This window comes from Phoca vitulina, unplaced genomic scaffold (assembly GCF_004348235.1).
Source record: "Phoca vitulina isolate PV1807 unplaced genomic scaffold, GSC_HSeal_1.0 scaffold8, whole genome shotgun sequence".
Taxonomy (NCBI): Eukaryota; Metazoa; Chordata; class Mammalia; order Carnivora; family Phocidae; genus Phoca; species Phoca vitulina.
This window is the reverse complement of record NW_022589711.1, coordinates 60,046,484-60,074,400: the sequence shown is the minus strand read 5'-3', so window position 1 is coordinate 60,074,400 and position 27,917 is coordinate 60,046,484. Positions and strand designations below refer to the sequence as shown.

General features: G+C 38.0%; 1 protein-coding gene and 1 pseudogene across 6 annotated transcripts in view; one reads left to right on the top strand and one right to left on the bottom strand.

Annotated features, from left to right (window-relative positions):
* The window catches only part of DCUN1D1 (defective in cullin neddylation 1 domain containing 1), a 35,381-nt gene extending 7,745 nt beyond the window's left edge, over positions 1-27,636 (bottom strand). Inside the window, exons 1-6 of one of the 6 annotated variants that reach the window (XM_032407102.1) lie at positions 27,472-27,636; positions 15,257-15,473; positions 13,884-14,052; positions 11,505-11,635; positions 770-852; positions 438-534 (exon numbers count right to left, since the gene is read on the bottom strand). In XM_032407102.1, coding sequence (XP_032262993.1) covers positions 438-534; positions 770-852; positions 11,505-11,635; positions 13,884-14,052; positions 15,257-15,431 — 655 coding nt within the window. In that variant the 5' untranslated portion in view covers positions 15,432-15,473; positions 27,472-27,636. Of the gene's footprint in view, positions 1-437; positions 535-769; positions 853-11,504; positions 11,636-13,883; positions 14,053-15,256; positions 15,474-16,078; positions 16,103-16,143; positions 17,711-24,656; positions 24,820-25,845; positions 26,604-27,131; positions 27,253-27,471 lie in introns of those variants that run through there. The other 5 variants (XM_032407101.1, XM_032407100.1, XM_032407105.1 and 2 more) reach the window with 5 other exon arrangements.
* LOC116634021 lies at positions 4,315-6,386 on the top strand (annotated as a pseudogene).
* Positions 27,637-27,917: the final 281 nt, after the last annotated feature.

Genomic DNA, 27,917 nt, shown 5'->3' with positions numbered 1-27,917 from the left:
TTACTGTAGTGAATGTCACTGAATGTCAACATACTACAGTAGGGCAGCTGAAGTACATTTCAAATTTAACAAAGTCACTGAACTTGAGTTTACAGTCAAGTTCACAGACAAGACAGATAACAGTAAAAACACAAATATAAAAGTACATTAAGAAGAGTAATGAGTAAACTGAAAATCTAAAGTAAACTGAAAATCTAAAACATGGACGAGAACTATTCATGCGTTTCTGGAAGACAGGATTACCGAGTTGGTATTTAAAGAAACAGAACAATATAGGCTAGTAAAGAGGACAAAAGCATTTTATATATTCGGAAGAACACAAGTAAGAGGTCAGAGGACAGAAATCCAACTCCAAGAAAAACAGAAGTAGATAAGAAGTTTAAGAGTATGTGATAAAGTAACAAAACCAAAGTTACTAAGGCCAAAACGTTCATTACCTTCTTCATCATAATTAGACATGTCATCTGCAATCATTGTACTGAAGTCTAAAAGAAGGTTCCAAGTATCTTTTGGTATTGATCGTTTATGATGTTCCTATTTTTAAAAAATAAGCAAAAAACATCCAAATCACCAGAGAGTTTCAAAATACCAGCCCAAATGATGCTAAATTCAAGAATGCAAAATAACTTGTGTAATGAAATTCTGGTAATCAAATTTCTCATTCTATGTCCACTACACACTCTGAGTTAGTCATGCTTTAAAAAGTGTTAATTTATCTTCAAAGTAAAAATGTAGAGAAAAGATGGAGCTGCAGAAAACATGAACTTACCAACAAAAATTTATTCCATAAGTCTAAGAATTTAAATCTTCCATTAAGCACTAAATTCCAGTAGGCAATGGCCATTTCTAGATCTGTAATATTAAAAATAAGTTATGTATTTCAAATTCCATGAATATTTATCCCTGCAAAAAAAACACAGGTAAGACCGAAGATAGCCCTAAAAAAAAAAAAAAAGTTTTGTTTTTTTTCTCCTGACTACTTGTGTCGTAAAATTTGCATATACAGATAAGACCAAGGTTTGTATCCTGCCCTCCCTCACTAATGAGTAGTCCCTTCAGGGCAAGAAGAATACCACTTACCTCACACGGGGTTTCTGAAGCCTAAATTGGATAATGCGAAGACTAGATAAGTAATAAAATGTTAATGTACACCAGTGTTTCTCAACCTCAGCACTTTTGATATTTGGGGCCAAATAATTTTTCGTTGTGGGGGACTGTCCTATATTTTATGACATTAGCAGCATCCCTGGTCTCTACCCACAGCTCCATTCTACCCCCAGTGGTGACAACCAAACTGTCTCCAGACATTGCCAAAGCTTTCCCCGGGTGGCGGGGGGGGGGGGGGGGGGGGGGGGGGGGGAACAAAGCTGCCCCCAGTTGAGAACCACCAATGTACAACTACAGGTTGTAACGCAAAAGACTGCTTTCCACAATGACTGATCCTGACTTCAGAGACCACTAAGAATACGGATTTAAAAATTAAAATTCGATTAAAAATTAAAATTAAAGTTTGATGAAGATGATATAAATGGCTATTTAACTGGGTTTGGAGCCAAGTGAAGCCATACTGCTACATGACAAAGTATAATACCTGTCATGACAGAGAGAAAGAACTATAATCTCTTTCAAGGAACTAAGCCTGTTAAGAAAGTATCAAGCTTTTATGAGTAAATTTACATCTCCAGGTCAGGAAAAATTACATTCCAAGTAACTTAAAAGTCCTTTCAGATACGATCTCCAAACCACCCGATAATGTGAAGAATCCTGAGACTAGGGAAGACTCCAAAAAGGCTCACATCCTACCTTAAAGAACAATATATAGGCCATAAGGCAAAAAATCCCCCTTCAGCACTGGACCTTCACCTCTTCAAGGATAGGGACTGCATATCCCCACATGAGCAGACTGAAACACAGTACACATTCCGAAACTGCTGATGAATGAACTTCCTACAGTTCCATGTGCAAATGCACTACTTACCCTCAAAGCCATCATTACGTCTTCCTTCAAACTCAGTGGAAAAGGTGTCACTTTTTTCTCTTCTCCAAAGATAAGCCCTTACCATCACTGTTCTCAAGCCAATACCATCATGCCTCTTCAGGAATCTTACCTATTAGTTAGTTTTCCTCTCTCCCTACATCTTCAACTTTGCCCTGTCTTCGGGCTTTTTCCCCTTCACAAAGAAATATGCTCAGGTTACAGCACTTACCATTAAAAAAAAAAAAAAACTTTCTTGGATCTCTCATCCCCTTAACTAGCTACCCTCTTTCTCCTTCCCTTCACAGATAATCTTGAAACGGTACATGGAGTCTTCTACTTCTATACATAATGTGCTCCTGAAAGCAAGGCTGAAAGTCAAATTCAGATCCCCAGGTTTTAAGAAAACTAGAAATATGACACCAACTCCTAATCATAATACCTTTTTAATCTTTGCAGTCTTTAAGGCTCTAGAGCCAATATTCCTTTCAGGTTCTGTAATTTTGTTCTTTTCTTTAACAACTAAACATGCTAATTGTCTGGCTCAAGTGCAGTACACAATGGCTCTTATTAGCATGCTTAATGATCTCCTTCTTCCCTTCAAATGAATGAAATTTATAACTAAGCTTATTACTAGTGCTAGCATTTTTTTTCCTTTTCAACTAATTTTCACAAAATAAGGATAAGAAACAACAGAGATATTCAAATAACTACAAACCAGGAGACACCTATTTTGTCAGCTGATACACTAAAAAAAGAATCTGACAAGGATGGAAGTGTATGTGTATGATGTTTGAAGGTTTAGGATGTAAAGGAAGAGAATTTGTTTGTAATGTACATTCATTGCCCCATTTCCTCACCTCCCACACACTCTTTAATTCTATAAACTAGGATGTACCTCTGTCACTCTACTGGAAATAATCTCTGCCAAATAAACACTTTGATGTCCTTAATTTACCTGGCTCTCTGCCACACTGGACAAAACTGAATACACCGCCTAGATGGATTTGTCACTTCTTTCTGCTTTAACTGATAGTGCTCTATTTTCCTCTGTCCTCTTTGGCTTTCTCTTTCTCTTTTATTGGCACCCCTTCCTCCATTCATCCCTTCCATGTTGGTGTTCTGTAATACTGTATGTCAGCAATAACCATTTCTACTACCTGCAGATTTTTCAAACCCTTACCTTTTTCCACGTCACATGCTCAAATGTCTTCAACAACTCCTAAATCTGAATCTTTTATCTCTATGTTCTAGATTCATATATCAAATTGCCTAAGGACATCTTCAACTGGGTATCATAAACAGCTCAAATTCAACAGAGTTCAAACTGAACTCACTGTCTTCCTCTACAGACCTGCTATTCGTTCTCTCAATGTCCTCACCCTACAGTGTTTCTCAATGAAACACAATTTCACACTGTGAAGAACTACCCTGTGCACTGCAGGACATTCGGCACCCTCCTAATGTCAGAAGAAACCCTCAGTCATTATGACAACCAAAAAACACCCACATACATTTCCAAATGTCCCCTAAAGGTGTTCAGAATTGATAGAGAAACTCCTTTCTCTTCCTCATCACACACTTTCAGTCGAAGCACTTTCATTTTGGCTTCTAAGTACCTTTTAAATCTCTCTTCTCCATCCCTACTGGCAGGACCAATGCTAGGGTCCTCTTCATGTCCAGCTAAATCACTGCCACAGCTTCATAACCAATCACTCTTCCTTTAGTTCTGACTCCACTCCTTTTAAAGAACCACAATGGTTTCATACGGACCTTTCAGGCATACAAATTTGGTGTCACTTCCGTGTTAAAATTCTTCAATGATTAAAACAACGAGATACCACTACACACCTTTTGAAATGGCCAAAATCCAAAACACTGACAACACCAAATGCTGGCGAGGATGTGAAGCAACAGGAACTCTCATTCATTGCTGGTGGGAATGCAAAATAGTACAGCTACTTTGGAAGACAGTTTGGCAGTTTCTTACAAAACTAAACATACTCTTACCATATGATTTAGCAATCGCACTCCTTGGTATTTACCCAAATGAATTCAAAACTTATGTCCACACAAAAACCTGCACATACATGTTTACAACAGCTTTATTCATAATGGTCAAAACTTGGAAGCAACCAAGATGTCCTTTAGTAGATAGAGAGATTATATAAACTGTGGTATATCCAGATGGAGGACTATTACTCAGTGCTAAAACAAAATGAGCTATGAAGCCATGAAAAGACATGCAGGAAAACAAATGCATATTAATATTACTAAGTGAAAGAAGCCAGTCTGAAAAGGCTAATTCTGAAAAAGGAAAACTATGGAGACAGTAAAAAGATCAGCAGTTGCCAGGTTAAGAGGGAGGAAAGGATGAATAGGCAAAGCAGAGGACTTTTAGGGTAGTGAAAATTCTCTGTATGATGCTATAATGATGGATACATGTTGTTATTACGTTTGTCCAAACCCACAGAATGTATAACATCAAGAGTAAACCTTAATGTAAACTTGAACTCTGGGTGATAATGATGTATCAATATAGGTACAACTGTAAGAAATGCACCACTGTGGGGTACAATGTACCACTGTTGATAGTGGAAGGAGCTATGTATGTGTGGGGACAGAAAATCTCTGTACCTTCTACTCAATTTTGCTGTAAACCTAAACAGCTCAAAAAAATAATGTCTACTAATTTTTTTTAATCTGCAATAATTTTCCTATTGCCTTCAGATAAAATCTGCCCTTCTAGTTAAATGAACTTACTTGCGGTTCCTCAAAGGTGCTATGTCTCTCACCTCTGAGCAACGGAACTTGCTAATCTCTCCACAAAAAGAGATGGCTTCTATTTTTTTTTTTTTTTGGAGGGGGGGTCCTTGAAAACATATACTCATTCTTCAAGGCTCAAAAATTAATCATCTTTGCTTGCAGATCCTGCACTGGAGGAGACGCACACAGCTAACATTGTCTTCCTCACTCAACTATTACAGCCGGTTCTCTCTGGGCACAATGGCAACTCTTAAGGAAAAACTGATTGCACCAGCTGCAGAAGAAGAGGCAACCGTCCCAAACATAAGATCACTGCAGTGGGTGCTGGACAGGTTGGTATGGCATGTGCCATCAGCATTCTGGGAAAGTCTCTAGCTGATGAACTTGCCCGTGTGGATGTTTTAGAAGATAAACTCAAAGGAGAAATGATAGATCTGCAACCTGGGAGCTTATTTCTTCAGACACCTAAAATTGTGGCAGATAAAGATTACTCTGACTGCCAATTCTAAGATTGTGGTGGTGACTGCAGGAGTCCGCCAGCAAAAGGGAGAGAGCCGGCTCAATCTGGTTCAGAGGAATGTTAATGTCTTCAAATTCATTATTCTGCAGGTAGTCAGGTACAGTACTGATTGTATCATAATTGTGGTTTCCAACCCAGTGGATATTCTCACATATGTTACCGGGAAACTAAGCGGACTACGCAAGCACCGTGTGATTGGAAGTAGGTGTAATCTGAATTCTGCTAGATTTTGCAATCTTATGGCTGAAAAACTTGGCATTCATCCCAGCAGCTGCCATGGATGGATTTTGGGAGAATATGGCGACTCAAGTGTGGCTGTGTGGAGTGAATGTGGCAGGCGTTTCTCTTCAGGAACTGAATCCAGAAATGGGAACAGACAATGACAGTGAAAACTGGAAGAAGTGCATAAGATGGTGGTTGAAAGTGCCTACGAAGTCATCAAGCTAAAAGGATATACCAACTGGGCTAGTGGATTAAGTGTGGCTGATCTCACTGAATCCATGTTGAAAAATCTATCCAGGATTCATCCAGTGTCAACAGTGGTGAAGGGGATGTATGGCATTGAGAACGAAGTTTTCCTGAGCCTTCCGTGTATCCTGAATGCTCGGGGCTTAACCAGTGTGATCAACCAGAAGCTGAAGGATGATGAGTTTGCCCAGCTCAAGAAAAGTGCAGATACCTTGTGGGACATCCAGAAAAGACCTAAAAGATCTATGACTTCTGGCTTCCAGGCTAGAGAAATTTAAAACTACAATGTGATTACCTGTGAGCCTTTAGTTTTTCATCCATATACATGGACCACAGTTTGCTTTTATCTTCCTAAATATGGGAATCTGGGCTCACAGAATCAAAGCCCATGCTTGGTTTAATGCTTGCAATGAACCCTTGAACAAATGAGCCCTTGAACAAATAAAATTAACTATTGTAGTGTGGAAAAAAAAATTAATCATCTTTATGAAGACTTTGCAAACTCACCCAGACAGACTTAAGATGCTCCTGACTCCATGCTCACAGAGTAAGGAGTCAATAAATATTTTTGAATGAAACAGGAATATTCAAAAAGACTTAATAAGTCATAATTAAGAGTTGAAATGCAGGGGCGCCTGGATGGCTCAGCTGGTTAAGTGTCCGACTCTTGGTTTCAGCTCAGGTCATAATCTCAGGGTCCTGAGATTGAGTTCCACGTTGGGCTCCGCACACAGTGAGGAGTCTGCTTGAGATTCTCTCCCTCTGCCCCTTCCTACGCCCCCTCCCCCACCCTGGCTCGCTCGTATGTGTATGCATGCCATCTCTCTCTCTCCCTCCCTCAAATAAATAAATAAATAAATAAATAAATAAATAAATAAAATCTTAAAAAAAGAGTTGAAATGCCTAAGACTGTACAGGGATAAAACGGCAATTGCCACATGCATACGAAAAACTGCCCTTTAGATAGAAATGTCTGAGTGACAGAGAGAAGAGCCTAGCTAGAGAGAAGTGGTTTAAAATAGTAGTTTAGCCTCTTAAATCCCAACCCTACTACTAGTTAGGGAAACTTGGGTAAGTGAATTCACCTCTCTATAATTCAGTTTAAAATAAATATAACAGTACCTACTCTCACAGGGTTGCTCTAAGGATTAAATGAGTTAATAGACATAAAACATTTAGAACAGTGCTTGGTAAATAATATATGAGTCCTTACTATCAGTATTATTTATTTTTCATAATTTTTTAAATTATTATTATAGATTCTGAAGCAGTACTGGAAAAGAGAGCAAATTCAACAAGAAGGTAACAAGTGGCAACAATAGTTAGAATAAATAGAAGGAAAATACAGAGAAAAAGAGACAAGCAAATAACAGAATTGCCTAAAACTGATACGTGCAGAGTGAATTCTTAAGCCCTTATAGTAAAATTAAAACTGTGAGGTAATCCCCGTGTCAAACAAAATCAACAAGGCAACGTGAGATTTCATCAAAGGTGATGAACTGAGTGCTGAATGAACACAGAAATGAACTCAAACTGGATACAAATACTGTCCCTAAGGGAAACAAAGTGTTGCCAATTCACTAGGGAGGATGGAATGGTGATTAACAATCCTATTCCCAATGTCTTCATTTACTTAGAAATATCTTCATTTATCTTAGAAATACTTAGGGGAAAAAATGTTAGCACAACATAATATAAAAAAAAATAGAGAATGTGGAGCCAGAAGATCTGAGACCTGAGCCCCAGTTCTACCAACTCTAAAGTTACATGACCTTAGTAAGTCAACCTCTCTACCCATGAATTTCTCCATCTTTATGATAAAGAGGATAACAGGTTTTTTACTTAGCTCAAAGGGTTGTTTCAAGAACCAAGTAGGATTACATAGATGAAAATACACCTTAAAAACACTCTATAAAATTATTTCTAAATATTAAAGTAAATGTCTAACATAATCTTAAAATTTTTTAAATCAACTGCACAGGTATGAGATTCCAGCTGAACCACAGTTCACAAGAAAATAACCTATGATCTTTAGCCTAATAAAAGTTCAGGATGGTCCTAAAAATGGCATGGTTGCTAAAGAACAAATGTAATTTTTGACCAAACAGAATGAACAGTCACAAAAAATAACAGACTCATGGCGTTCTACATTAAACAGCCTCCTTCTGGAGTATTATGTTCTGCTTTAAGAGCTCTATTTTGAGAGAATCTGAGAAATTGGAAATGTGCCTGGTAGGGGACAGTAACAGGAATAACAAAGGTCTTCTCAAATGAAGAACAGTTAAAATAATTGGAATGCTGACCTGGAAAAAAAAAAAAGGAGAGAAGGGGGTAAGTGACAGCAGATTTAGATGGTCAGACTTCCTCCATGCTGCGGTAGAGGATAAATAAGAGCGGGTGGTAGAAGTTAGCAAGACAAAGATGCTCACTTCATAAGGAAGAACTGTGTGATAAGAAGTAGGAGTATTCTGTGATAAGAACGGACCACTTCCTAAAACAATGTGTGTCCAATCCCTGGATGTTCCAAAGTAAAAACTAAATGAGCATCAGCTATGAATGCTACTTTGGACAGGTTAGACAACTTATGAAATCCCTTTCAAATTTAAGATTCAGAAGGCTATCAGAAATGCCAGGTGACTGAAACAGACAGTGATAGTGGGAGCACCCTATCCTGGTGTCAAAGGAAATCAAGTCATAGAAAATGGGAAAATATGGAAAACACCAGTTCTCATTATAACACGCAGAGCTATTTATAAATAAACCACAGTGCTGTCACCGTCACTTTGCCAATTTGTTTTGGGCCTCACCTCCTCTCCTATGATCTTCTAACTCTTCTCTGCCAAATACTGTAATTTAAGAGCCCTGTGCGCCCTTAGAAAGGCTGTCAAGAAAACAGTTTTCTTTTTAATTAAGTTCTTCAACTAAGAAAGTCATTACATTTCCTGACACCCAACACCAATGCAAAACAAAAGGAAAAACTAAGATTTGTCTTCCTATTATGTTTTTTTTTTCTTTTTTAAATTAAGAATTTTTTAGTTTTAGTCTTAGAAAAATTGAGCAGAAAGTACAGACAGTTCCCATATACCTCCCCACCCCCCGTTTCCACTATTTTTAACATCTTACTTTAGTGTGGTATATTTCTTACAGCTGATGAGCCAATATGGATATACTATTACTAACTCAAGTCCATATTTTACATTAGGGCTCACTCTGGGCTGTACATTCTATGGGGTTTTTGAAAACAATTTTAAAATTGTGGTTAAATACACATAACAAAATGTATCATCTTAACCATTTTTAATTGTACAGTTCAGTAGTATTAGGTACATTCACACTGTTGTGCAACCAATTTCTAGAACTCTTTTTTCATCCTGCAAAACAGAAACTCTATATCCATTAAACAATATTACAATTTTCTTAAGTTCAGTATTCTACATTAGATAATAAATTTTTATATCTAATTCTGTACAACCTTTTTGCAATTTTCCCTATCATCCAAAATTCCAATCTACTATCATGTTACATATCCAATATCTAATAAAAATTTAATTTTGCTTTATTTTCACCACATATAATAAAAACTAAGATTCACTATCAAAACCACATAGTCACCCCAAAATATCATTAGTTTTGTGCTCCAATAAGGGAAAAGGATCTAACTAAAAAAACAGATTCAGCCCATTTAAATCAACATTTTATATTCATAACATTTTGTTTAATCTTATCAAAATATTGTGCTACATTTCTAAACACAACAAAAAAGTTATTGTAGTGTATACATATAAATTCAAAAATTTTAGGGGCGCCTGGGTGGCTCAGTTGGTTAAGCGACTGCCTTCGGCTCAGGTCATGATCCTGGAGTCCCTGGATCGAGTCCCGCATCGGGCTCCCTGCTCAGCAGGGAGTCTGCTTCTCCCTCTGACCCTCCCCCCTCTCATGTGCTCTCTCTCATTCTCTCTCTCTCAAATAAATAAATAAAATCTTTAAAAAATAAATAAATAAATAAATAAATAAATAAATAAATAAATAAATAAATAAATTCAAAAATTTTAACCAGTTATTATTTGTGGGAAGGAAGGAGGAAACTAGAAAAAAATAGCCCAGTTAACTGATGGCCACAGATAGTAGAGAAACTAACCCACTGTATCATCCATCCCAGCTTATTTTGCCTGCAAAATGAGGAATTTTACTGCAAGAAAAAAATCCAAACCAAACTGAAGAATCAGCTGGAAAGGAGGCTTCATTATTTCTAATTGTGCTTTACAGATATCTTGTATATCTTCAATCAGTTCAATCACGTTCAGTCACTGGTTAGGCCAAATCTCCAATACAAATGTTGTACACTTATCCCTTCTCCTCACTAGCTTTCAACCACTTCCTCGGTCTAATCCCTATTCACATAATCCTTTTCTCAATGTGTTTTCCCCTCTAATTTAAAATATAAAGAAGGATTAGTGCAAGAGGCCCCTATTAGCCTCTCCAACTACTATCTTCAAAATCAAAAACAAACTCACTTCCATCACTGGGTAAGTTATTTAACTTTCCTGTAGGCACATGAAGCTTTCCTCATCTGCAAAATCAGGATAGAAAAATGGCTAGCACTCTATTACTATGTATCTGGCACATGGCAGGTGATGAATTATTGAATGAAAAAATGAGTAACTCATAAAACTGTTAAACATGAAATGAAGCAGTTTATGTACTTAGCACACTGCCAGGCACACAGTAAATGGAGGATATTGCCATCATCAAAATCTTCAGTGCATCCCTACTGCCCACAAATTCTAATTTAAACCTTTTCTGCCCTGTTTTTAAAGGAAGCCTGTGGTTGTCAAGCCTTACAATGTCTCACCAACTCAATCTCCAAATAAGCATTCCCACTAAAATCACATCAATGTTTTCTCTCTTCTACAAAGAAGCCAAGCTTATTTCTGAAGTTTCAGATATTCATTCATAACTATCCTCTCAAGCACCTTTTATCTTCCCTTGTGGAGTCAAATACGATATCCTTCAGTTCATATCCCATCTTGCCCAGGAAGCATTTCCCAACCATTCCTGATTTTACTCTAAAACCCTCATACACGTTTATTATTGTGTATTACCTCCTTTTGTCAAATCTTTCTAGGTAAACTGTAAATTACACTGTAGCTTTTACTTCCATATCCCCTAGCCATGCCAGAGCAAGTGTATGGATATTACATACAGCACAAATTGATTGATCTAAACTACTGAGAGTGGAAGATTATGGATAGGATTTCTGGATAAGATTATACTTGATAATCTTCATTTTTATTCTTTCTTATAGCTTCCAAGGTAATCATAGCCAAAAAGAATAGATTTCTTTGGCATTCTATGACTCAGAAATCTTACAATGCTATTTCTACAGATCCACAGTGAAATAACTTATGGCCCTATGATCCTACAATATCTTCTAGATAATAAATAAACATACACAAATACATATACACATAAATATAAACAAGTAAATAAAGGTACATATGTCAGTGAAATTTTAACAATTATTTATTTTCCGTATTATAGTTCTTAAAAAAAAAAATCAGTCGTTCAGATATGGCATCAAGGGTAACCTTATTATTCAACGTACATGGTTATTTTCTGATTAACTAAAAGTTCATTGTTTCTCATTGTTTTTCAGTAACTGGTATTTTCATGATGACTTTATGCTCAAAACACGAAACTTTCAATTACAAAAGTGACACTGTCAATGTATTTTAATATATTTGAAACACCAAATATAATTTAAAAAATTCTTACCTAATCCTTTTTGTCCTGGATTCTTTGCAAAATTAAAAGTAAACTGGTAAAAATCCTTAAATCGTCCAGGTTCTTTCAATTCTTGTTCCATCTTGGGTATCTGGGCCTTTAGTTTTTCTATGCTGTCACATCTACATTGTAAAATTAAAGTTTATAAAATATAAACTTTTTCACCATAAATTAAAGGACTTTGATAAAAGCTTATATTTATTTCACAGAACTTTTAAAAAATCAGTTGAAATTTTATATTTTTACATTATATAAACACGTATGGGGTTAGCCAGAGAAAGTAAAGGTCTGGAGTATTAAATGTCAGAATTACCATTTTTAAAAGAAATGGAGTATTACTTTTAACTATGTAATTCATTGGACTATCAACACACCCAAATTGTAGAAGTCAGCCACAGAGAATAGAATGTACAGTAATCACCATAACAATCACCAGTTTAAACAGCAGTAGATACTCCTTACCTGGTAACAAGTCACATGTCTAGCTCTCAAACTAACTGAAAGCACAGTCTCTTGCTTAGGTGAGAAAGCATTCCCCTTGAAAAGGTGTTGTTATACAAAGTATAATAATAAATATAAGCTGAACCCCCTACCATCTCTAACTGCTTTTCTCAAATCAGTATTTAAGCTTTTTCTACATTTGCAAAGCATTCAACTTCCAAGGAACTGAAAGGGTCTATGTACCCATCCTACTTTCCACATAACAGCCTGAAGGCAGAAATCCTCTTTTTTATAGATTCCACAAACTAGCATTCCATTTTTCCTCTAATCATTTCTGCTTTTATTTCCCTTCTATGGTCTTCGTAACACCTTCCAGCTCATTAGTTTGTAGATTAAAATTTTTATTTGGAAGTTCATTACATTTTATATGAATTCAGTTTCGAATGAAAAAAAAGTAAGTTCTAGTGGAACCTGTCCTAGTACAGAAAATTCCAGCAAGTTCAGGATAGGGCTGGCTTGGGAGGCAGAACACAGTGTCTAGACCAGTTATTAATTTACTGCTCCTCAACTTTAAACTTACCCTACTTTGCCCTACCTACACTTTGCGACTATTTGCAGTCAACTACCAATCCTGAGGCTCTGTTTTTCTTACCAGCTGGCTCACTGTTAGGTTCTACCAATAGAGGGCGACGAGAGGCTGGAAGAGGAAGAAGGAACTTTTCCTCCTCTCCTAGTCTGTTTTCTGCAGAGAGCAAGGGTTTTCCAGTGCGCTGGGAGCTCCCAGCAGCGTTCACCAACGGTGGCAACTCCTAGGGCCCGGCCGCAGGTGGCCTCCAGCCAGTTTCTTCTCTACCAGAGCAGGAGGCAAAGCAAGCACCGCAGGCCCCGTGTTCCTGCAGCGGCCACACCCTCTCCTCGGAACTCCTCAACCTCAGCCTTGCAGGATTTCTTTGGTTTCTACGTTCCTTCCTTGCTCACTTCCCACGGCCACAAGGGTGATGGCAGCTTCCTGCATCTGCCACTTCTGTTATACTTAGAATTTTCTTTTACCTCTTTTACATAATACGACTTTTTAAATTTTCCCTGTTCAAATTACTGACATGGTTTTTGTGTTTTTTTCTGGACCCTGACTGATTACAATGTCCCTCAGGCTCGAGAATCAGAATGCCTGGGTTCAAATTCGGGCTCTAACCCTACCTAATTCCATAATTTTTCTGTACCTCACTTTCCTCACCTCTAAAATGGGCAAATACTGCTTCTCTCACAAAGTTGTTGTGTAGGTGAAATACTTACTTAGCACAGTTCCTGAAATAAAAATGCATGTTCAACAACTGTTAGCTATTATTACTTGTCACTCACTAAAAACAGAAAGGGCAGCAGCCCGTTACCTATCCACAGACTGAATACTTTTTCATATTCTCATTAACTACAGACAACTAGACGCCATAGGTAAAATCTCTACCCATGACTTTTTAACTTACCTATCCCAAGACATTTAGCTAATCAGCTGTTCAAGGTATAAATGGAACAAAAAGCGATTAGTAACTTCTAAGATTTTACATTCTAGGAGTTTGTTTATAAATCCAGAGTTCACAACCGCACAGTGAGAAATAAACTAAAGCTCATTTCACTTATCCATGTTAAATATTAAAGCACAGTAATTTATTTTAATACTAATGAAACTTCCTTAGAAACAAATGATAAAAGCATAATGCAAATGGAATAGGCTAAACTACACAGAAACCTTGACAAACCCAGAAAACTATGTAACATGGGAAGGAGCTAGCATACTAGCCCATTTCTATTTATACCAATGTTTGTAGGCTGGTAAATTTAAAAATTGACATTTACAAATTCATAACACAATTCAGTTCCACAGTTAATTCTCATAGTAATGTGCCTAATTTCCTGTGGTAAGTATATACTCACCCTAACTCTGTCATACCATCCATGAACTCTTGTTTGGAAAACTCGCACTGTGTTGCTGCTCTGAACTTCCATGCAATGATCAACACGCTGATGCTGGCGGGATCGAGTGCCAGGTCATCACAGAACTGCTGGATACCATCTATTCCAATTTTATTTTCATCTTGAGGATCTTTAAAAACAACAGTGCAATATTAAATTAGTGCCATACTTTATTATGCTATGCCTAAAACTGGAAAAAGTAATGCTCTATATTCCATTAAAAAATGTTCACAACAAATCAGAAATATGAAATGGTAATACTCTAACATATTTTCCCACTATAACATTTAAAGCCACTTTGTCCCAGAAATGGCATTCTTGAGATGAACAGGAAGATATTGGGGGGGGGGGGGAAGAGATGGGCACTTGATTTTTAAGTTTTATTTATTGATGTGAAAAATGTCCCATACTCATATACACTCAGAAAATCAGACATTCCTATATAGAAAAAAAAGGATTTTTTCTGAACATATGAACAGAATTTCTTGTTTTCTTACAGCAAAGTTCATTTGATAATGGCAATCATTTCTTAATATCAGAAAAACTGTAACTCTGCAATTCAATCCCAATCTCAACAATATAAACATCTGTTGTTCAAATTAAAGAAAAAACCCAACTATCAATATATTTACTCATCAGATGGCAAAAATTTAAAGTAATGACAAATACAAGGAGAAAGAGGCACCCATACAGTGCATTGTTGTAGGTGATTTGCTAACATCTCTAGAAGATGTTAGTAGTTAGTAGAAATAAAAAACATGCATATCTTTTGGCTTCTGGGCATGAGTTAAGCATAAAATGTAATTCTACTTTAGGAAAAATTTTGAAAGAAACTGTATATATATTTCTGCATAAACATAAAAGATATGGAAGGATCCACACCAGCCTATTAAATATTGGTTCCCTCAGGAGAATAAAGAGGGAGAAGCTATTAACTTCTTCTTTATTCATATGTTGTTTAACATTTTTAAAGTATTACTTCATAGTTCTTTAAAGGTTGTTAAAATTATTATGCAGGTCTTCTTTAAATTAGTTCAGCTGAATTTTATGAAAATGAGGGGGAAAAAATCCAGGCCCCCAGTCACTATTCTAAAACTGGATCTTGGGGGAAGAAAAAAGGGGGGAGGATAAGGGAGGAAGAAATAAAGAGGCTAAGAAGAAATTTTAGTGAAAAGAGGGAAAGAATTTCTCTCAGATCTCTTGAAGTAATTCTAAGATCTACAGAGCTACGTTGGACACATTCACCCAATTCATGTTCTATGTATGCCTGATTTCTCATAAGCATGTAACTGTGGAAAACCTGGTTCAAAATATTTAAAGTCACAAGCACTCACCTTTGTATCTATTGTATAGTTGTTCTAACTTCTTCCTGTCCAATGATCCTTTTACACTCTCTCGTATATAAAGTTCAGGATTTTGGAAAAAATTGTCTGTTGCAACATCTAACTTCCAGTCATTTTGAGACAGACAACTTACTGCTGTTTTTTCACTAGATTGTGTGAAGATCATAAACTGACGAACTTTATCCTTCTGCGATGATTTCAACTTGTTCTGTTGAAACCAGAAAATAAATTGAAACTATGTAAAATCAGATGACTATATCTATATGGCTAACTAATCATTCTTAGCAATACTTTTTCCTCATAAAATATTTTAAGTCAAGACTTATTTTTGTTCTATTAATCAGAAAGACAAATTTTTTAACGTAAAACACAAAATTTGGTATTATTTTACAGGAGAAATTAAAAGGTAAAGGAAATTCAACCACCCTGCATTTCTCCTAAAAGTGGATCCTGAGCACATATATAAAGGCTCTAGAAAGGGAAGTGCTTGACCAAGCACAAAGCTCTAAAGGGACGCGTAAGGAGTGGTGGTGAAGAAGTGACATTATCTAGGAAGCCAGAAGACGCAATGACCCCAGGGAACAATGAGATTAACAGGTGTTAGTAGCAGTCTTAAAACCCATTATAAAGGATATAGGGTACAATTCTCCCAACCCCACCCCTTGTTTCTTGCTATTTTTACCAAATGTGAAAAAGAAATGAAATATGAGTACCCTACATTTCTCCTGGTGGTGTTCAGAAACCAAGATAATTATCAATAGAATTTCCCCATATTTGCATTCAAATAGAAAGCAGTGCAATATGAACAAGTACCCTGGATCCTTCCAATGAAGGTAACTTTTAATAGAATTCTTCTTTTTTTCCCTTGAAAGAATCACCTCTTTCCCTTGGCCCGAGCCTAGCAGAGGCTCTCCCCAAACAGGCTCTCTGCTGTAATAACCTCTTCTTACTTGCCTTATGTTGACACAGATTCATTTCTCATCTGACCTGAACCCTGTGCAAAATAAAGCAGGGCAATTAGGCCCTCTACTCTCCCAGTAACAAAGACCATGTTTTCCCTCTCTTCCCATCCAACCTGGTCTCCTGTGCGCAATTTTAGCCTCCCCACTATTATTCTTCCCCTTACCAAGTCCTAACACCATCTCTCAGCAAAGTGCTTGGGTTCTTGCTGAGCTACTACTGCAAGGGGAAAAAAGCACATGAGTAGGGCACACATTAATAGACAGAAACCGTTCTGTGGATTAAGCAACACATCTGAGAACCCCAGCATCTTTGATCTAGCCCAAACTGACAGATCACAAACCTCAATCCCCTGATTGGACGGATGAGAAGAGACCCAGAAAGTTAAGGAATTTGTTCAAAAATCACCCAGGTTATTATTAGTAGAAATGGGACAAGAACAGAAAGATCTCATGAATCTGAGTCTTAGTAATCTTTCCACAAACCACACTGCATGCTGTACACAGTTATAAGCCTTTTGGGATTTTCAAGAAAAAGGCTACCAAAGATATAAATATTTCCACCTATTACAGAATAAAAATAAGAATATGCAAAATCAAATATGAAAACCAACCCTCTCTCTTACGATATGAAAAATGTTTATGCCCTAGAGTCTGATTTGTCAGCCACACTCCTCTCTCTGTAAATATGTTATTTTCTAGGATTACGGATTAAAATCTCAACCTCTGTTCTCCATTAAAATTGAGAAACTACAAATTCACTAACCTCGTGTTACCTCACTAAATAACTCTACCACCTCTGGAAACCAGATAACTCATACCACATTATACAACACATCTCTCAGATGTCTAGGATTCTTCCCTTTTGAAAAATAGCTCCTCAAGATTTATTATTCAATTGCAACAAACCCACAATGAAATCAAATGCCAAAGAAGATACCGGTCTTATTTTAATATACTCTTTAAATGAAAGGAAGCCACCTTGATTTCAACCTGTATTATGAAATACTATTTTTAAAATTAGTATACCTTTTTCCCTTGAGAGAGACAGTTCACTGACATACATTTTAATTTTTCTTTGAAGAACAGAGATGGATCTGATGGTCACTATGATCACCAGTGACCACTGTATAAGGTTGTAAAGAGTGTCAGGAGATTAATCTGAAGTATATACCAATTACAGGCTACATCCTAGAAATTACTTTTTAATTCAGCCTGAATTAACTTCTTTGTATTAACTTTTTCCCGTTCCCCTAAAAGTTGGAGACAGAAAAACAATCAGCATTATTTGGGGTTTCATCATACAGTATTAAATCCAGTGCTCTGTTCCCTGAAACTTGAATCATTTTTATTGAAAAGATGAAGGAAAAATATAGCTTAAGTCACTAATGCAAGCCAAAAGCACTGTTCAGTCTATAATGACTCTTGTCACAGTGCCAGAGATGAGAAAACTGGGGAGCAAAGATAAAAAATCATCCTACCCACACAAATTAGTAACAAAATTATACAAATGAATAATTTAACTCTATTACCTTATTTGAAAAAAAGTATATGTAATAAATAATGTCTATGTATATATAAATTAAACTATTTTAACTGGTTAAAGTTTCCAGTTACGCAGCATTATCAATATATTTTAAGGAAAAGGGCTGTAGCTACCCACTTCCAACACCATTAAGGCTAATGAGTGAAGCCTGGCACAGAACTGATAGGATGGGTTTCTGCTAGACCAAGAATAAGCAATCCCATTCCTACAAAGTCTGGTAAGTACCCTCCCCTTCTTGTACTTATATTGCACTCTTACCATTTTTCTGTCAGCTCTGTGCCTAGAATCAATCTTAACCACGTGCTCCCCTACGAGGGAGGATGTACTCAACTCTGTAGTCTCAAAGGCTGTCCTAGAATAAAGCTGGAGTGTACTACATAGAGTTGCCCCTTCCCCACGCCTCTAGGAGACCTCGAACACTCCCACCCCCTTTTCCCAGGCTACATGGGGACATCAGGCAAGGTTTTCTGATTTTAAGAGTATGGCATCAAAGGTTTAAATTTCTATCAACTTAAGGAAGAGAAAAAGGGTATCTAGCCAGCAAAAAATTATTTACAGGGCATGAGAGGGTGGATAGAAAACTGAAGTAGAAGACAAAAACAGATGGATTTTCTCTATTTCTACTACAAACGCAGTGGGGATCTTCCTAAGAGCAAAAACATGTGACAACTACAATGATTCAGCACTCAAATAAGTATATGTCATTCACTTTCAGATTTTTTTAGTTTGTTCCTTTTAAATAAATCTTATTTAAACTAAATCATTAAATAAGATTAGATAATACAATCTTCAGTACTCAAATGTGTGACAAATTTTCAAGTTAATTCAGTACTGAAATATGTAAAATGTATAAAATATAGAATATATTATTTTTAATTCTAGCAAAAAAGGGGGGGGGAACCAAAGGAAGGGGGAGAGAGGAACAGTAGGGGAGTGAGAGGAAGGGAAAAAAGGAGAGAAGTGTTGTGTTTTGTAACAGAAAGCTAATTACAATTGTATATGGTCACCAAAGTTAGAGATACTATTATAATCTGGACAGTAAAAAAACACTTATTTGTTCATGTTTCCAAAATGAAAAAAATCTGGTCATCAACACGTATTGTTTAATACTTAAATCTAGAATATCTGCAATTTTTTTTTCCACTCAAGAAATTTATGAATCACATTTAAAATAACAGTTTACGGGGCTCCCGGGTGGCTCAGTCAGTTAAGCGTCTCCCTTCAGCTCAGGTCATGATCAGGGTCCTGGGATCGGCTCCCAGCATCAGAGCCCAGCATCCGGCTTCCCGCTCAGTGGGGAGTCTGCTTCTCCCTCTGCCCCTCCCCCCATTCGTGCTTTCTCGCTCACTTTCAAATAAAATCATTTTAAAAATTATAGAAAAGTAAAATAGTTTATCTGAAAAAAAATACTTTGGATGTAGCCAAGTATCATAGAGTCAACTACATTTTACCATTGAACCTATAAAGTCTATTATGATAGAAGAATGGGGACTTAGAAAGGCTTGGGATGCCTGTGTGGCTCAGTTAGCTGAGCGTCTGCCTTCGGCTCGGGTCATGATCCCGGGGTCCTGGGATCGAGCCCCACATCGGGCTCCCTGCTCCGCTAGGAGCCTTTTTCTCCCTCTCCCTCTGCCTGTCACTCCCCCCACTTGTGCTCACTCTCTGACAAATAAAATCTTAAAAAAAAAAAAAAAGAATGGGGACTTAGGCTCTACACTAAAAATAATGATCATAATGTTAAAAAATTCCTCTTAAGTACTTCCCTCAAGAAAAATAATGAACATGGAAAATTATTTCCTAGTCAACTAAGTCCTAATAATTCCAAATGGAAATAATTTCAATGGGCAATATTTTTTAAAGCAAAATATTAAAATTAAAGATACATTTAATTATTTATATTATTCTGAATTTTCATCTTCTCACCCTTAAGTTTCAAATTCAGTCTGAACTCTAAAAAAAAAAAAGATACTAAGGTCTTTACACTTTTAAAGGAATTAGTTTTCTAACTCAATTCTAGTTCTCTCAGGATTTGATGAATCTAGCTCAAAAAAGGCCATGTTTTAAAAATCAAAACACTGTAATGATCACTCAATTCTCACTAAAAGCTCTGTATATTGATTCTCATGTGTTTACCATATGATTAACAGTTTAACTTTACCTGAAACTTTGAAGAGCTAGTTTAAGTCCAGAAAAATCATACTTTCCATATATGATACATAGTATTCAGCAGATAATAACCAAACGTTACCAATATCTTAAACCACTCATAGAGTCCCGGTAAGATTATAGGTCTGAAGTCAAAAGTGGAAAGAAAAACCAATTCAACTAATGAGACTACCCACTCCGAGAGAAGACTTTCACCAAGGGGCAAAGTTCAGCAGGAAAGTCAGCCTAAGAACCTAGGTAGGAGAAGCTAGAAATCCTCTTCCCCTCTACCTGCACAGAGAGGTAGTATATGATTAGTGTAGACTCTCAAACCAGATTGGCAGGATTTTAATCCCACCTATGCCTCTTAATTGCTGTGTGACTTTGGGAAAATTACTTAATCTCTGTGTGCTTCAATTTCCTCATCTGTAAACAGGGTGTGAAGGTTACACAAATTAATTCAGGTTAAACTCTTAGAACTGTACTTAGCACATAGTAAGGCCTCCTTTCAAGTCCGTAAAGGAAAGAATATTCCAGAGAAAAAAAATGATTTTATGCAAATAGTAAAATAATCATAAAAACTAGCAGCTAACATTTGAGCTCCTACTGTGTGCCAACGCTGTGCTAGGTATTTAATTATTAACAATCCTTCAAGGTGGTTATCATTGATTCCATTTTACCAATGAGAAAACCAAGCCCCAGAGCTCGATTTATCTAAAGATAGACTTATACAAAAAGTAACAGAGCTAGGAATGAAACCCTGGTGCCTTGCTTCAGGGTATGCAGTCTTTCCATTTATTCCATATTGTCAAGTGAAAGAGAAAACAGGGCAAAAGTGCAACCACTGACTAATTATGTGTTAAAAAGGGGGGGGGGGATTGTGAGCAATATTTCTTCATCTATTTTTATGGAAAAGTTAAGTGATCAACTGACCCTTCCCCAATCTCATGTAAACAATCTGCATTCTGACTAAAAATTACCCATTAAGCATTCCCTCACAACCTAAATAGAAGGCTAATTTAGGGATGGAACTTCCCTTTTAGGGTTTTTGGGAAGAAAAGGAGGGGAGAAGAGGGAGATGGGTATTTTTTTAAGAAAAGTAATTCAACAGGAAGAAAAATGTGTTTATTGTCATGTCATAGTCTATTTTTAGAGCTGTCCACAATCTATAGCTTTAAATGTAGAGATGGAAAACTGGGGGGTATTGAAAGTCAGGATTTCCTTTTCCAATGAGAAGGCTTGAAACCCAGAGAAAATACAAACACATGTGTAGGTTATACCCCCAAAATATAAGCAAATGTGTACAATTTCAAATATTAAGCAAAACAAAAAACACTCGGTATTATTTTAAATTATAATCTGTTTAGAATAATTATTTATGGTTAGGCCTGTGCCTCGTATCATTCTTCCATAAACTTCCCGTACTTTCAATGACAAACTCTTAAGAGGTGTTGTACCAACACTAAATTGAACGTGGAATTATACTATACTGTACTATGCAATTATTGTAGTCAATGTTTTATATAATAGCAATTCACCTGAAAAAAATTATCACAGAAAGTATACTTTTAAGATTCAAACTGGTTTTCTATGTTTCTCAATTTTGTTTGGTTCGGTATGATTTTCCTCATAGGTTTTAAAAAAGTATCCCAGGGGTGCCTGGTTGGCTCAGTCAGCAGAGCACAAGACTCAATCTCAGGGTTGTGTGTTCAAGCCCCACGGTGAGTGTGGAGCCTACTTAAAATTTTTTAAAAACTTTAATATATTACAAAAAGTATTCTGTTGACAGAAATTTAAAGGATTTTCTTCTCCTCGCCCTAAGAATTATTATTCAAAAGATGACTTCCACTGTAAACTGAATGTTTTGATTTCAGCAAGACTGTCCTATTAAAAACTTATTTTTGCTAATTCCTGATTATCTATAATAGGATAGAAATAACCTCCTTAAAATACTTGTGTTAGCCATCATATTTCAATTGATTCCGCCAAACTAATTTTTGAACTTCTAACAAGCAGTCAGGTAGCTAATTTAAACTTGCTTCTCCTCTCCATAAACATCTTCTCTAAAGAAATCTAGAATTAACAAAAAGATTACTCAGGTGAAAACAAAACAAAAAAAAACAAAGAATTAAATGAGATTTTAAAAGTTTCATAGTTAAATAACTTACAATAATGACTAGCATTCAAAAGTCATGTGATCTATGTTTTATAAAGAGAATAAGTGATCCCTGAAAAATAAAATCTCCTAATTCTAAGATCTGGTATCTATTCAAATCCTAAATCCAAAAATATTAGAACCCTATGAATAATAAATAAGCACTCTAAATGTTTACTGAAATGAAAATATCCTAATATAACAAAAATATGGGCCATGAACTTCAGCAATTTATCTTCAGCAACACCATGTTCAGTGTTGAAGGATTCAAAAGTGTAATGCAATGGAATTCTTTAGAAAAGAACTCTTTAAAAGTAAATCTCTCTTAAAATTTTACAACGCAAACAAGCAGCCTAATCACCATTAGTGATTAGGTACTAATTATATAAAAGGGATTCAACAAAGTGATGAAAAATGCTTTAGTGGCATTTTTCTCTTCTGTTTTCGCTTTTTCTTAGGTGGGGTGTGTACACCTAAAATGACTAGGTAAACTAGATAGTCAGCAGGTTATTCAAGAGCTTATTTGTGTCCACAAAGCAACTGAATCCTATTTGGAACTATTTCTCATCATCAAATGTCATGGCTAATACTATCAAAACTTGAACACCACAAGCTGAAATTTAAAAAGGAGCTTTCTCACAGATTTCATTATGCTTGACCCAACCTATAAGACCATAATGGAAACAGCAACTTGACTCAAATGAGCTCAGCTTTTTTTAAGCTTAAAACAAAACAAAACACCACCAGGAGAGTTAATTTTACTTTCAACTTTTTTACTATATGTACCAAAAGAGTTTTAATTTTTCAGTTACTTAAATGTTTATATCAGATCATTTCATTTGATACAGAAACAACTAGGTCACTAGGAAACATGATAAGGAAGAAACAAGAGTGAAACTAATCAAAAATTCCACACCTATACTGAAAGAGCATTTGCCGGGTTTAAAAAAGGGGGGGGGGGTAGATAAAGTGTGTTAATCAGAGACCAGGCTTCTAAGCCATGCTCTGCCACATACTAGCTCTTTAACCTTGGTCAAATCATTTAGAACCACTAAACCTCCATTTCCAGATATGTTAAAAGGACGTAGCAATATCCATCTCAAGACTAAAAATTAATAACAGTTGTAAATTGTCTGACTAGCAGACAGTATGTTCTCAATAAATGTTAATGTCCTTCTTTCTCCCCAGAGGCTCAACTTTCTGCATATAGCTATTAAACTATGTACAAACTACTAGAACATATTCAAAAGCAATCTACGGAAGAGGTTTTGTTGTTTTTATTAACTAGCATGGTTAGGTAAACTCAATGGTCAACTAGGTTTTTACTGAATACTAGACAGTCATCTTAAACAGAACTGAAAACCCTATACAAAGAAGCTGCAAGGTAAAAAAAATTACAGTAAGGGTTTTGTTGTTTTTAAAAACTGCTTTAAAAAATAATTGCCTATAATATTGTAATTGGACACTATAGACAAATAGAAACAGAGTCTATCATATCACTCAGAGTCCTTCAGTGGCTTCCCATTTCTCTTGGAGTAAAAAACCAATATCCTTACAATGCCCACCCACACCTGCCCATCTCTACTCCTTACCACTCAAACCTCATCGGCTCTAATGCCCAAATACCACTTGCCCCCATACACACTGCTCCAGCCACACTGGTCTTACCATATTTCTGCATGGCTTAATCCTTCATCTCCTAGTCTGCTCAAAATTCACCTCATCAGTGGTGCAGAAACCATTTTGCAAACCCACTACCACTGTGCCCCCACCCCTCCCCCCAATACCCCTCCCTTAACACTGTTTTCTCCCATAGCACTTAACACCTCCTAACACAGTAGAAGAAAAATATATACTATGTTTATTATTTGTGTCTCCCTACTAAAATGTAGCCCTTACAAGAGGAGGGATTTTCATTTTTTCAGTGAAACATAAAAAATACACACACATACACACACACATTCCCGGTGCCCAGAACAGTGCTTGGCACAAAGTGTTTAATAAATAATTACTGAGGGCACCTGGGTGGCTCAGTTGGTTAAGCAACTGCCTTCGGCTCAGGTCATGATCCTGGAGTCCCTGGATCAAGTCCCGCATCGGGCTCCCTGCTCGGCAGGGAGTCTGCTTCTCCCTCTGACCCTCCTCCCTCTCATGCTCTCTGTCTCTCATTCTCTCTCTCTCAAATAAATAAATAAAATCTTTAAAAAAAATAATAATAAATAAATAAATAAATAAATAATTACTGAAATGAATTAAGGCCCTCCTTTAATTTACTTGTGGATATGCAAAAGAATGTGAAATAAGTTCTAAAGAGACAAACTTAAACAGGACTACATTCATTTGGACTTATAAACTCTGTATTTGTTGAAAGTACAATCTTAAATTTCGAAGTCCACACATTTTTTTAAAAAGCCATTAAAAGCATTGTAATTAACATCATTAGTCATCCATCTGAAATTTGTTATTTAACACATTCATTAATAACACATGGATTTTCCTCTACTTATATGAATAATGTAATTTAATATCAAATCCAATTTCCAACAATTTTTCTAGATCCCATGTGAGTTAAGAGATAACATGTACCACAAATACTGGCGGAAGTAGTAAACCAGGAGGAAAAGTTTCAGTTCTGCAACAAACAGTTTTGCAAATTTGAACCTCAAAACCTGCTTGATCCTCACTTTCTTCTCCTGTAAAAGGGAAGAGGAGTAAAACGGATGATCTCTGGAACCATTTCTGGTCTAAAAATCCTATGCCATGAATCTATAAAAATTTAGTAGGTTACCTGATACATACTCCTTACACATCTATTAGATGAAATTAGTCAAAATTTTTATCTGAATAGAACTTTAGAAATCATCAAATTCAATCCTGTCATCTTACAAATAAGAAAACCACCCAGAAATTTTGAATACTTTTTAAAGATTTTCAGAAATTAACATAATACTGTCTAGTTTGGGAGTTATTTTTGGCCCGTGTATGTGTCAGGCAGGGCTAACTGAACATTTTTTTATACAAAATATTTCAGATATCCCATCATTTAAGCCTACCCTAGAATTAACAATAACATGTCTTCTAGAAATAGCCTGAGCTACACATACTGAGAAATATTAGCCCAAAAATTGTATCAAGAAACAATTATAATTTAAATTTATGATGAAAAACTTAACTAGAAAAATCTTACAGCCTAACTTCTATTAGAGTGCGTGGTGATTTAGTTTCTAAACTAACAAGAGCATACCAAGACAATTCTAGTGACATGATCTGAGTTCAGCCACAGAAAGTGTTTTAAATTAGTGATATGTTGCCACTACTGTTATCATTAGATGAGTTATGGCTAAGTTCCAAAACTAGCTAATTTACTATTAACAAAAGGACAGAAGTTTACAAGCTCCAATCCAAGCTGAACTCTTGCACGAACCACATGAATCCTGAATTCCTGGGCAGGTGATGAGCATTATCAAGAGCCTGGTTTCTAGAGGATGCTGCTGAATTACAGACTATTATGAACAGAACACATTTCAGTGCTCTCACAGAGTGTTTACCAGGGAATTACATTTCATTACTTCAAACTTACTATTTATCTACGTGCCAAGAGTCTGAAAACTTTAGAAGTAGTGCCTATGACCCTCAAAATACTTTTTAAAAATTTAGAAAATGTTTAGACGCCCTAGTATATCTTTGAATACTGCAATGTCGATCCAAACATTAACCTATACTTTATGGCAAAGTTTTCTTACAAGTACAAATGACAAATTTTCATGAAACTTACCATGGAATATATGACAAACCGAACCACATATCCATACATGACACCAAAATTCTGCCAAGTTAGAGGCTGGAGCTAGATAAGTGTTATTCAGCAGAAATAAGCCCAACTAAAAACAAAGATACTGGGGCATTCCCTTAACACAGACACACACATACACCCTCCTCAAAGAGGCCTTTATGTTCCCCATGAGCAAAAGGACAACAATATCATTTTTACTGTCTATTCATACAGTAACCTGCATGGAATTCAACTCATGCTCAAACTATAATGCCAAATATCACTTCTGGAAAAAAGAGAACCCGAAAGAGTCAGGTACAAGATTACCAAAATGTAAACAGATAACTTGACTACTTCTTCAAGCTGGTAAGAAGACTGTTAGGTTTTTTTTTCCCCCAAACAAAAAAGAGGGAAATAACTTGACAAACTGTTTTTTAAAAATCACAAATGGTCTTTAACTGGCATAATAAAGCAATTATTCCTCCCACCCCAAGCAAATTAAACATGTGCTCAAAAGGTAGCAAGTCTGTTTCTCCTAATTTTATGAAATGAGAACAGGTTGCACTTCCGTACTCCCCGCCCCCCACCACGTCCCCCAAGCTCAGCGGTTTCCCATGTTCTCGGCGGAGAGGCGACTATAACCTCCACCAACTGGCCAGTTAAACTCTCATTTTCCAAAAGCATGGGACGGATCAAGAGGTGATGGAGAAAGGAAAAGGGCTAATACCCCGCCCCAAGCGAAACTGCCTGGAGACTTGAGGGGTGTTGGAGCCGGGAGCGGAGGAGGGAGAGGAGCGCCGGGAAAGTCTTTCCTTCTCGCCGGCGGGGCGGAGGGGGAAGCCCCGGCTCCGGGGCGGGGGGAGGCTCCTCACCCGGAACCCCGGAGCCCGGTCCCCGGCCAGACACAATGGAGCCAGCGAGGGGGCCCGGCCAGGGTAGGGCCGTTGCCCCATCCCCTCCCCCCGCCCCAACGCCTCCCCCACCCGCGCCGGGCCCGGCGAGGGGCACCGGGGGCCGCGCCCCGCGCCCCAAACTCCCCGGGGCTCCCGACTAGGCCCAGCTCCGCTCCGCCTCCTCGGCTCTCGCGTAGCGGCGGCGCCCGGGCGGGAAGGGGCGAAGGAGGAAGGGAGAGGAGGGGAGGAGAGCCCCGCCGGGGAGCGGACGGAGGCCGTGGGCCGAGGCTCGGGGCGGCGGGGTCGCCACGGGGCGGAGGGCGGCGGGGCGGGGGTGCGCAGCTGCGCCGGCCCCCAGCCGGCGGGGCGGGCAGGCGGGCGGCCGCAGTGCCTCACCATGTTGGTGTCCTCCAGGCCTCTCCCCTCCTCCTCCGGCTCCGCAGCGAATGGACGGCGGCGGCGGCGGCGGCTCCTCTCACGGGCTTGCCGGGCTCCCGCTCATGCGCAGTGCGGGCGGCCCCGGCGCGGCCCGAGGAGGCAGCCCCGGGCCTCGGGGAGGCGGAGGGACTGGGGCGGGCGTCCGGCACCCGCGCGGGGCTTCCCCTGGGCGCGGGGTCCCCCAGGGCGGGGGGCGCGGGCGGGGGAGGAGGGTGGGCGACGCACGCCCTCCGCGTGCCGACATCCTCCCGCCGCGCCTGGCGGTCTCCGGCGGGGTGGGGGGCCGGAGGACACCCACCTCCGCTTCCTACGCGCTCCTTCCGCCGTCGGACGGTGCCGGCAGTGTCTACACCGTTTCGAGGAGGGGACGAGCGGTGGCCAGTAACTTGAGCAGCCGAGGGAGACTGGAAGGGATAGAGCTGAGGCGCTAGATCCATCCCAAACCACCCCTCCCCATCAATACCAAAAAAAAAAAAAAAAAAAAAAAGGTGAAAACACCTCCACCCTGTATTTCCTTTTTTGCCCCCCCTCCCCCCCTCCAGTTACAATATCCGGACTGCATCAGGTCCCCTGTGTGGACATACCAGAGGAGACCTTAGTCTAGCCACGTGGGAGCCGTAACGTCCTTTAGCATGGCACAGATTCTTCCCCAACCTAAGTGTCCGCTGGGAGACCAGTGTGGTGGCCTTGGAGTTCTTGGCCAGGAGTCCTGAGGGGTCAAGGCCCAGCGCATCCAACGAGTGG